General features: G+C 38.4%; 1 protein-coding gene across 8 annotated transcripts in view; it reads left to right on the forward strand.

The window, feature by feature from the left end:
• tcf12 (transcription factor 12) overlaps positions 1 to 11,056 on the forward strand; it is a 75,121-nt gene extending 64,065 nt beyond the window's left edge. For 4 of the 8 annotated variants that reach the window (XM_068730304.1, XM_068730307.1, XM_068730305.1 and 1 more), the window contains exons 14-21: positions 1,424 to 1,497; positions 3,210 to 3,281; positions 3,778 to 3,969; positions 6,408 to 6,531; positions 6,625 to 6,787; positions 7,116 to 7,360; positions 7,919 to 8,072; positions 8,701 to 11,056. In XM_068730304.1, coding sequence (XP_068586405.1) covers positions 1,424 to 1,497; positions 3,210 to 3,281; positions 3,778 to 3,969; positions 6,408 to 6,531; positions 6,625 to 6,787; positions 7,116 to 7,360; positions 7,919 to 8,061 — 1,013 coding nt within the window. In that variant the 3' untranslated portion in view covers positions 8,062 to 8,072; positions 8,701 to 11,056. The remainder of the gene's footprint in view (positions 1 to 1,423; positions 1,498 to 3,209; positions 3,282 to 3,777; positions 3,970 to 6,407; positions 6,532 to 6,624; positions 6,788 to 7,115; positions 7,361 to 7,918; positions 8,073 to 8,700) is intronic. The other 4 variants (XM_068730309.1, XM_068730311.1, XM_068730310.1 and 1 more) reach the window with 3 other exon arrangements.
• The last annotated feature ends 283 nt before the right edge of the window (positions 11,057 to 11,339 follow it).

The raw sequence follows: 11,339 nt of genomic DNA on the forward strand, positions 1-11,339 counted from the left end.
TGCTGCTTTTGAAAACCATGGTGTTAAGTTATTATGTGTTTTGTCGGATCACATAAGCCTTAATTTGTAAAAACAAACAAACATTGAATCAGTCTGCGCACACATGGGACTCAAATACCATTCTACCCTTTGTAGCCTTGCTATTATGAGAATAATTCGTTTTTTTGATTTACCCTATAGGATAGATAACCAAAAGAAAATCTCCATCTGCAGAGTGTGCTACAGTTGAGTCCATTTAGTGTAGTTGATTTTGAAATCCCTCCACCATTATAGACACAAGAAGGAGCACTGTGTTGGAAAGATCCACACACATCCTATCCTGTGACTAACCTGGAAAGGTGCATTATTGTCCACTGAGGTTATTTGATTATATGATGCATTGCCTCCTATTACACATGGCAGGCAGGTTACATAGATGATTGAGCTTTCGAAAAAGAGAATGAAAGAAACATTGAACGGGAAATGTGATGAGCAGATGTGGGTTCCTTGTCCTTTGCACTAATTTACACCAGATCAAATCAGCTTGATTTGCTTTCCTATTCTTGCCTGTAGATTTACTTTTTTGGCTCAAATAAATGTACAAAATCCACTGAGAAGTTTCTCCCGGCAAGGGTAAATTATAATTTCAAGAGCAGAGTGTCTTATGTTTCTCTATATTTAAATTACCTGATTAAAATGCAAGATTTTTCATTTTGAATGAAAAGAGGAAGAATTCAGCAGAATATTTGGCTAAATGGGATGTATTGTTGTAAATGAAATAATAGAATCCAAATGTTTCCAGAGACCAACTGACTGTACTGCCACTGCATCACTAGTCAAATCAATCTTTGACTGACAAAAAACTAAGAAGAAAGATAACTCGGCAACACTGGAAAATGTAGTGGAAAATTAAGAGCTTTATTGAACCCAGATGTTTGGCATATTTCCTTCGTCTAAAACCCCTGATGAAGGCCGTGAATTGAAAGACTACTCAACCACACCGCATTTTTTTTAAATCACTCTGATGTGTTTTGAGACTCAAAGTTTCCTGGAAAGAGGAAGTGTTAAGGAAAACTAGTGTCTAAAATCAGATCTCTCAATTTGTTCTCTTGTAGCTTTGCTTATAAATGTGCAGATGCAGCGTACATTTCAGGGTGGAAGTGGGTATTAAACAAACCCTCCGCTGGCTCGTGTGTCAGGATGCAGTCTAGCCATCACAAAGTGATGCAACTGAGTTGTAAAAGATCAAAATATCCCACATACAACAACAAGAACCCAGAAAATCAGGATGTCAGTGTGTTATGACTGCGTGTTATTGTGTGTGTCAGTTAGCTTTTGTGTTGGTGTACCCAGTGGAGCAGGATACAGCCATCAGCCATGTTAATATGAAACTGCATCAGAGGATTGCTAAAGCTTCCTTAAGATCTCTTCCTCTCTTCATCAGGTACCAACCAGTGGCCCCGTGCTGGTGGACAAACACCCTCCGCTCCAAATTACGAGAACTCTCTTCACTCACTGGTAAGCTCCCTGTCTGCCTCCCTCTGATATGATGGATGCTCACTTTGGATAAGTTACACGGGAAAGACTGAGCTAGCATTACAGGGAGATTCCTGCCTGACAAATGTTTTGCTGAGGAAGGTGGGGGTAGAGGGATAACCAAACTGAACAATACCTGTCCCTTGGGGCTTGCCATCTGTCCTCCACTCCGTGGGCCAGGACGGGGATGACAGTTGGGGGATGGGTTTGGTTCAGGTTGCTGGTGTTGGGGTGACAGCTGTTTGCTGAACAATTTCTCCGGGATTCCTTTGCTGCCATGTGACCAGAACTGCAGATCACCTTTCATCCAGCCTACTACCTGATGCAAATGTCAGGCATTTACATTTTATGCTAGGAGCTTTATTATTGCTAAACATACAATATGCTATAAATTTAGCATTACAGACAAATAATACAAAACAGTGTTTGCTTAAAACCACCACCATGGTCTGAGTCAAAGCAAGATTCAAGGTTATTTTCAAAAGTATTTTCTCATTTATCATTTAACTTATTAAGCCATGTGTTTACTACAGTAAACATATTGAAACCCATACAGGCTTTTTTGTTTTGTACAATCAATTAAAAGAGTTTTCAGAGACATGCTGCTGCATAATCCACGCTCATTATTTGAAACTGCCCAAAATGCAGAACACAACACGACAGTTATGGTTCACATGGTCCCAGTCAAAGGGCATTGAACATCACCATGTAATTCAAAATGTTTGGTCTGGACGATAGAATGACTATTTAAAAACAAAAACTGTAGATAAAAATAGTATTTTTCAGTTACCATTTTTCTTTTGGTTACATGAAACTACCAGTATACTGACCAGTTTACTGCTTGTTATTTATTAGATATAAACTGCGGTAAGCATCAACTTCTTGCTTGTTGAAAAACAACAACTTTTGGATACGTGACCCTAAAATCTCTGTGAAAATCACTTTCTAGTCTAAGCTGTAAAAATGGAAAACATTGAGCTTTGAGAATGCCTAATCTTTATGCCCAATGACTCCCGAGATATTTAGGCTCGTAAGTGGCTAAATATAATTTAAAAAGATTCCATTACAGTTTTTAATGAATACATTATTCCACTGTCTAAACATGTGGTTTGAGGATTAGATTACAATCGAAATTTGTAATCTTGTGAGTAAATATGTTTTCATTAGTTTGAGACTTATTTGCAATCATTTCTGTAACGTATCCGGCTTTGATAATCCACAAAACATTGGTTTAAAGTGGCTCGTTGCTTCAGTATAGTGAAAGGCACAGATTTATATAATGAATATAACGATGCATAATAATATTATGCATGATAATTCTATCACCTAAAGGTGATACTGGACAATGGTAAAGGCAGCCTTTGCCAACAATGATAATGAAACATTACACTTGGGAGCCACTGTACATACATTTTTGTGATTTGTATCAATATAATGTGGAGGACGTGAACTTGGTGTAACACTTCCTACAAACCCTCCAAAAAGGGGAATCGACCAATACTGTAGACGTGGTTATTAAATGTGCAAACATCCTTACAAAGTGACTGGTCAGCATCTGTGTGCTTCCTTCCAAATCCTGCCCTTCTTGTCTGTGTGTCTTTACAAAAACAATCTCTATCCACAGTGTGTTCCTAGTATTTATAGAAACTGATCTTTTTTCATAATCCTGTCTTATTCTTATTTGACTTTGCCAGAAAAACAGAGTTCATCAGCAGTTACATGAGCATCTCCAGGATGCCATGTCTTTCTTAAAGGATGTCTGCGAGGTACTCCTCCGATAGAGTCTTTACTCATTACGTGTCCCATGCGTCTTTGCATTCCTCATTTTGTTTTTGACTTGCAGTCCACTTACCTCACTGTGTAATGCAGCTTCATTTTTATTGCCTTTGTTGCCGTATTGTCATGGTATGTTTTAGCGGTTCCAGCTTGCAGTAATCAGCTTAAGTTTTTCTTAAATGTTAAATACTAAATTAATTGTTGAAGCACCCCTGATGTGCATCTGTCAATTATTCAGTTTAACAGAAATGAAGGCATTTGTTTGACTTTTACAACTCAAGCTGAAACAGCTCAATTGATCTTGCATTTGAATTGCCTTCTTTATCTTGTGTTTCAAATGTTGTTTTTTTCTTTTTAAGTCCACACCATACAATCAGTGTTTTCAATTTTTGTCCTAATGTGCTTATACTAAGCTTCTCTGTCCTTCTTTTCCTCTCTTCTCCCTCTCCCTAACCCTTCACTCTTCAATCCCTCTGGTCTTCCCAGTCTCGAATGGAGGATCGTCTGGACAGACTGGATGATGCAATCCTTGTTCTGAGGAACCATGCAGTGGGCTCCACCACCAGTCTGCCCAGCGACATACACAGTCTGCTGGGACAGGCACAAAATGGGCCAATAGCAGCCCTCGGAGCAAACTTCCCCGCCTCTGCTTTGGTTCCAAGTCGGACAGCAGCGATGGTATGAGAACTTCCCACAAGTGTTTATATCTTTATTTTTATATAAATATTGCAGAACGTGAGGGAGAAAAGATTGGTGTAGTCCTTCATGTTATTTCAAACTTCTCAAAGCCACCTGTTCAAAACAGGTCCGTTGTGTAAAAACTAGACATTTTCCTCATTTGAACAGTTGAATATACCCTGACATATTTTCCATAAGTCTCATGGCTGGCCTGAGGCTCACCCTGCTCTGGAGAGGAGCTGTATTTGCAAGGGTGAAATAGAAATGAGAAAAACATAATCGAGTAAAGTTTGGTGTAGGAAGTGTTTATATTTTGCTCTAAATCTCTTGAGAAACAAGAGAATGCAGGTCTTATTATAAATCATGACTTCATCTAAAGTATTTCATTCTAAAGAGCCAAGAGATTTGAAAACATCTGCTGTGGAAATTAAAATGTGGCGGCTCGTCCAACTGTAATCCAGAGGTGATTGGAAATAATCATTTTCACACACAAACACTATCAATGCTGAATCTGTTCTAAAGAGTTCAGATTATGTATCTGGAAAGATACTGGAACGATGAAAGAAAAAGGTCATAGAAAATGAATCATAAACATTTTTATATCACTCATTTTAAGTCCTCTGATGAAAATGATTTTTCCTCTTGTTTTGCTCTTCGGACACCAACGTATTCAATTCTCTATCATATTAGACAAAGATAAGCAGCAAATCCTTTGACTAGGAAACTGTAACTAGAGAATATTTAGCATGTTTGCTTGTAAAGTGAATTAAATGATGCAGGTTATTAATTTGTCAATCGATTTCTGTTATATTTTCCTTTTTAACCCAGTCCAGGCATCCAGCTGATGAATATAAATATTTTCTTCAGATGTCCATTTGAAATTTAGTGCAACAAAAAGGAAGAATGACTCGTGTTTTCATTGAGACATAAAGATTTCTTTGTGTTTTGTTGGCGTGATCATCAAAGCTGCACTGTATTTTGGTCCAACTTTTAATCAGGATTTTTTATGGCCCTCTCTGGTCTGTGGTCTCAAATCTCATTTGTCAACTTTAATTTATTTTGAATACAGTTTATTTTGAATACAGTTGAATGTTTCTTGTTTGTTGTAAGGCTCTGTGTTTTCACTCTGGTGCTGAAGTTGTTGGATCTTTCAGAGTGACTTATTTTGTCCCCTAACAAGAATTCCCCTGTGGTTGTCAGAAGAGCTCAGTTTGATGTATTTGTTACAGAGAGCTCGGTTGGCAATGATGTTGACCGACTGCGACTGTGAGATAGAACATACTGTGTCTGCACTAACACAGCACTTCTTGTGTGGGAAGAGGTCCACTCAGACAGTGCTCACCAGCCTCAGCACGGCACAGCCACAGGCTTTTTACTCCGGCTGACACCCTACCCTCTACCCCCTTCCACCCCTTTTCATCACTTCTTTTTAACAACCCAGGAAATCTGAATCGCACGAAACGTGTGTCTGAACCCGCAGCCTCCACCCAAATAGAGGTCCTCAGCTGTATGCTAATCAGGCCCGGCCATGAAAATGGCAGCGTTCTTTTCTTGCCAGAGCCCGGCTTCCCTCCTCCCCCTGCAGACAAAGAGTTGTTTGGACACCTGTTGAGAGCACAGCAAAGATTAGCGTAGTGCTGAGAAAGGGGAGGGTCTCAGGGTGGCGGGGTTAACAGAGGCCAACAGTGGCTGGGGATCACATTCCTTTAAGAAAAGGAGGGGACACCCTCCACCCTCAGTGACAATTTCCCCGCCTTTCTCTGGTTCTCAGAGGGGAAATCAAATAGCTCAAGAACATGTGCTGAACCTCCGGAAGGAGGGACTTTGTGGTACAACTCGATGGGAGTTGACCATTTTTATGTTATGAATGTGGACTAAATAAGTATGAAATATTCCGACTGCTGAGAGGGTTCAGTTCGACATCTTTTGAAGCACAACACAGAAGGATTTGTCTTATTTTAAACATGAGAAACAGACGTGGTTGTAGTTGTGGTTCCAGAGAGCTAAGCCTGAGAATGCAACAGCACTCATGCTTATGTTTTCTACAACATGTGAAGCAAAGTGTTGAAGTCACCAAAGCAGCAGTGTTGGGAATAACATGCTTGCATGTAATATTAGACACTGAACATTTTATTTGCAAAAAATGATTCCAATATATACAGGCTGTCAAATAGCACCTAACTAAATGTTAAAAATACTATTAGTTGGCATGTACTGAACATGTGAAAACACCTTTCTTAAAATCCTTCACCTGTGTGGGTCTATTTTACTACAGAATCTCACTGATAACTATCTGCCATGGCACCTGAAGTTTATTGCTCCATTTTTGGCTCTTATTAATCACTCTTCTCTTGCTCAAAAGTATGGTTTTATGCTTCGTCTCCAGAGAATGTCTGCTTCCTTTCTTGACAATGTCCTTCCTGTCTGTGTTGCAACAGGGTTGCAACACATCAGCCCACGCTGATGATGCTGCCAGTCTGAACAACAGCCATGGAGGTCTTCCCAGCGCCGGCTCAACATCCAGCACAGAACTTTTGGAACACCAATTGGAAACCTTCAGAGGTCCAAACCGCCCCTCAGTCTTGTCAACTCATTATATGACTGACAGTTTATGTGTGTGATGTCTTACCTTTGCGTTTGCATTGTCTACTGCAGGTCTTGCTTCAGCCCTGGCTGGCCATTTGCCTGCTGCTCTGGAGCTGAAGATGGAGAAACAGGACAAGGATGACATGAATGATAACCTCTCTATCGATGACAAATCAGATGATGAGAGCGACAGAAGAGATATGAGGACACCCAGAGCAGGCACACGTACCAGGTAAGAACATGTTGAGATACAAACAAACAAAATACTTCTAAAAGTGAAATAACTGATGTTTGGTTTATATTGGACTTAAAAATGGCTTAAACCAGCCCAAATCTTAATGATTTGGGGGTTTTTTTCTACCAATTTACTTTGATGTTTTCTAAAGAGAGGATAAGGCCTGAGCAGTAGCCTAGACATTGTCTACAATCAGTGACATTAATCTGTTCGGATTACATACTATTGAGATTTAGATATTTTTATCTTCAGACTTCTATTCTTCTTAGTTTGTAGTGTACATATGTTTGTTTTTTGTTGTTGTGTGATTTTAACTGTAAAACAGTTCTTTCTCCCAAAGTATCACTGAGGACGAGGACCTGAATCCGGAGCAGAAGGCCGAGCGTGAGCGCGAGAGGAGGATGGCTAACAACGCCCGTGAGCGCCTAAGGGTGCGAGACATCAATGAGGCCTTCAAGGAGCTGGGTCGCATGTGCCAGCTGCACCTGAAAAGCGAGAAGCCCCAGACTAAACTGCTCATCCTTCATCAGGCTGTGGCTGTCATACTTAACCTGGAGCACCAAGTCAGAGGTCAGTGTCCAGCTAATGAAAGCTTTTCCATAGCAATATTGCAAATAACTGAAATGTTCATGCTACATCACATCTACTCAATATTGATTCTTTAAAATGCTTCACATAATATTCCTCCAGGCAGTAATTTCATTTTAGTGTCACATCCATAGAGGATACTGTAAATATGGAGGTATAAAAAGGAGAACTGCAGTAAACAGAGCTGCACTCTGATTTATAGGGAGCTATTTCACTGACATAGCTGCCAAATATGGATAATCAGCCAAGATATCACAACACCAGTAGAGAAAGTGCTGGGAAGCTGTTCAAGAGTGAAACTACGCTGGCTGATGACATTCTGGTTTGCTGTAGCATTATATTTGTAGATATTAATATTGGTAAAATGGTGTCACAATAAAGCCTCTTAATGCTTCATTCATTCCCTGAAATGCTGGATGTTCATGTAACTGTTTAAACTTATGATGTGGTATCAAAAAAAAAAAAAGAAACAGATCAAAGCTCTCACTATTTTAAGAAAAGTGGCAGAAAAGTTTGATTTCTTTCTCTCTGAACCCACAGAGCGGAATTTGAACCCCAAAGCAGCCTGCCTTAAAAGAAGGGAGCAGGAGAAAGTGTCCGGGGGCTCCGGTGACGCCCAACAAGCCAACACAGGGGTCCATCCAGGCCTGACTGACACATCTAACCCCATGGGCCACCTCTGAGCAGCAGACAGGTACCCTCATCTCAAGAGCTGCAACCAACCATTGTTCTCAATATTGATTCATTTGAGGAGTGTTGTCTCAAACAATTGATTATCAATCGTCAGCAAAGTCAGTAATTTGTACCTTGTACTTTCTGTTGATGGATGGAATTTCTTGTAATTTGTTTTATTATTTTGCCTCTTTTTTTAAATTTACATTAGGATTTTATAAAAATGTTTTGATTCCGTCATAAAATGGGAAAAAAATTGTCCATCACAATTTCATGAATTCTACAGTGTCATCTTCAACAGTCCAAAACCTGAAGATATCCTGTTTACAATAAAATAAACCAATAAAAGCAGCATGTTTTGGAGAGGCTAGAACTTTGTAATATTTGGCACTGCTGCATGATAAACAACTTGTGATTAATTAATTAGTTGCAGGTAAATTCGTGGTCATCGATAAAATTGATTAATTGACTAATTGTTTCAGATCTACTCACCTCTTCTATGAATATGTTAAACCGCACCAATTGCACTTTAGAATCAACCCTTTGTCATAATTTTGAACCTAAGATATATAGAAGTTGTTTTGTGCCTTGTCTGATTATTGATGTGCACCTCACCTCTGATCAGCGTATTTCCCCCTTCGTCTCTCCAGATCAAAGTGATCCACATCACTTCTGTCCCGTTTTGAGTCGGTGACCTTGCTTCCCAGTGACAGACAGGACTCACAGTTGAGACACCAATCGAAGGAGACAGACCACTTGAAGCAAATCTACGAGACTGACACAATCGAATCCAAAAAGATTGAAGAAGAGCGTCCAGCTCCCTGTGACCAGTTTTCATCTGCAAATTTCTCCCCACCTCAAGATAAGAATACTCAGCACATATCACTGTCTGCAAGAAGTGTTGTTGCTTCTGAACAATCCGAGACTTCGCAATCTCCTCCAACCGTTAGTGGAAATTGCCTTGTGCCTAAACTGAATTGACAAATGCATTGTAACAGCAACTGTTTTTGTTTGTCTGTTTCTTTTTTTTCTATTTATTATGTTATTGAGCTATAAAGTGTACGTCTAAAGGGAAAGTTGAGCAAATTTGAAGAGAAGTATGGTGCTTTTCAGTTAATCTATAGTTTGCCAGGGTCACCATTAATACTGAGCACTCCACCCTGGTAAATATTTGGCGAGTCCGAGATGAAGGGAAAATATTTAGGCACTGAGAAGATTAATTTATTGGCCAGTTGAGAGGGATATTTATACCCAACTAAAAATTATCATTAGCTGTTAGAAATGAAGACGTACGCACCCCATTTAAAAAAAAGAGGATATTATTTATATTTATATTTTATTAATTCTGCCACTGGCCACATGTGTTACCAAAACTACCTATGATTGTTTCTGTGTAGTTTAGATCTGTTTCTGTGCTGCTAACCAGCAGAATAATTGGCCCGACTACGTAAGCATAAAAAATATTGTCTAAAAGGTGACAAGCGGATGGCAAACTTAAGGCATTCCCTGCATATTGTTAGTGTCTTAACTAAAAGAAAGGGGACTTCTTTGGCCGTCCCGTTGCCATATAGTGTTAAACGTAAGCAGTGACATATTTTAGCAGATTCTTGTCTTTGTACAGCCTCATTGACATGCTCCTGATGTCAGCACAGAATTGGCTTGTTTTTGTAATGTTTCCGCCACCAGCTAATCAGAGATTGCTTGATTAGTTTAAAATAAAAAAAACGACGACGACCACACTTTCTCCTGGCCTGATGAACACGTCACTTCTTTTTCTTTCTGTTAATATTTCAAGACCTTACAGTTCAAACGCAGTTATTCTGAGTAACATTTTATTGATGCATATTTGTCTTGTTACAAGTTATGTCTTAAGGCTTCCAGCATTATAATGTCCAGTTTCAGTGGAGAGAACTTTTCAACAAACATACAATATGCCAGACTAGATATTTAAATGCATTTTGTTGAATATCATAGAACCGTAGCACAATAATGAACAAAAACACTTAATAGGATTGTCTTTTATGTTTCAAGATATTGTTTATATCTTTTATTTGTTTTCCTATCTGGGTGCATGCTTTATGTTTGTCTTTGGTCTTAAGACTTGCTTTATATTCCATTTATTTCTTTGTATATTGTCTTCTATCATTATCTACACCTTAAACAAGGTTTGCCACATTCAGAATTAATATTCTGTACAAAAAAGGGACTTGAATTAGAATAAAGGATGCCACATTAAGAGTTTACACTAAAGATTTATGATTTAAAAACGTTTTTGTGAAAAAGAAAAAAACAAACCATTTCCATGTATTTTCTGACTGAATGTGACCTTGTTCTTCATTTCAGTATTCATGAGCTTGTATTCATGTTGGCAGACTTTGATTGAGGGAATAGTATGTCACTTCCTGCTCTTATTCTTAATTTCCTGTTTTTGCGATGTTTCTTTGGTCCTCTGTTTGCCGAGTTAGACTTTGCTGTATTCCAAGATGCTTTCCCCTGTATAATATATAAGAAAAATGAAGATCAAAAGAAAAAAAAATTGGCTTATTTTTCACTGTAGTTAGTCTTTTATACAATAATACTGTAAGAATATTTCTTCTAAATATTACTCTTTCTAGATTTTTGAAAGCAAAAGTTTTGAGTAAAAAGTTTCTTACTTTATTTTACTATATTAGATAGTAAAACGTAGGGTTATTTACAATAGCCTGTCCATTATTACAATAAATCTACAAATGGCATCTCAAGAACATAGCTGAATTGTTGCTCGTAGTCTAGTCCTTCAAAAGGCTTCATATGAGCTCCAGATTCCTAAAATGGCGACCTTCATCTTATTTTTCAGTCTCTCGTTGTTGATTGATAAAAGATTTGTTCTTGTGTCAAATGAAAATGTATTGTTGATGCACATCAACAAAACCTGCGGCAACGAGAATTTGAATTTTCTGTCTTTTTCAACAGAAAAACAATGTAAATAACATTTATGTTGCAATAAATGTGCCATCTTTTTTTAAAGTTGTCATGTCCATTTATTTCTCTCACTGACAAAACATTTTTTTCCGTGTCTGCTCCATCTTTGCATTTTTCCTCTCCATAACATTTTATTTTATGAAAAGGCAGAGAGTGGGATGAGCTCAGAAATGTAGGGGGTTAATTTAGACTTCCTCATTGTTTTTGTTTTTTTAAGACATTTCTACAGTGGATCTAGGCCAAATTTATGTTTTTTAGTATGTAACGCATTTTTGAAAATAATATCAGTGGACCATCTGTATGACAAGTACTATGAATATATGTTTCT

This window comes from Cebidichthys violaceus, unplaced genomic scaffold (genome assembly GCF_023349555.1).
Source record: "Cebidichthys violaceus isolate CVI_PGR_0920_01 unplaced genomic scaffold, fCebVio1.0.p SCAF_5, whole genome shotgun sequence".
NCBI lineage: Eukaryota > Metazoa > Chordata > Actinopteri > Perciformes > Stichaeidae > Cebidichthys > Cebidichthys violaceus.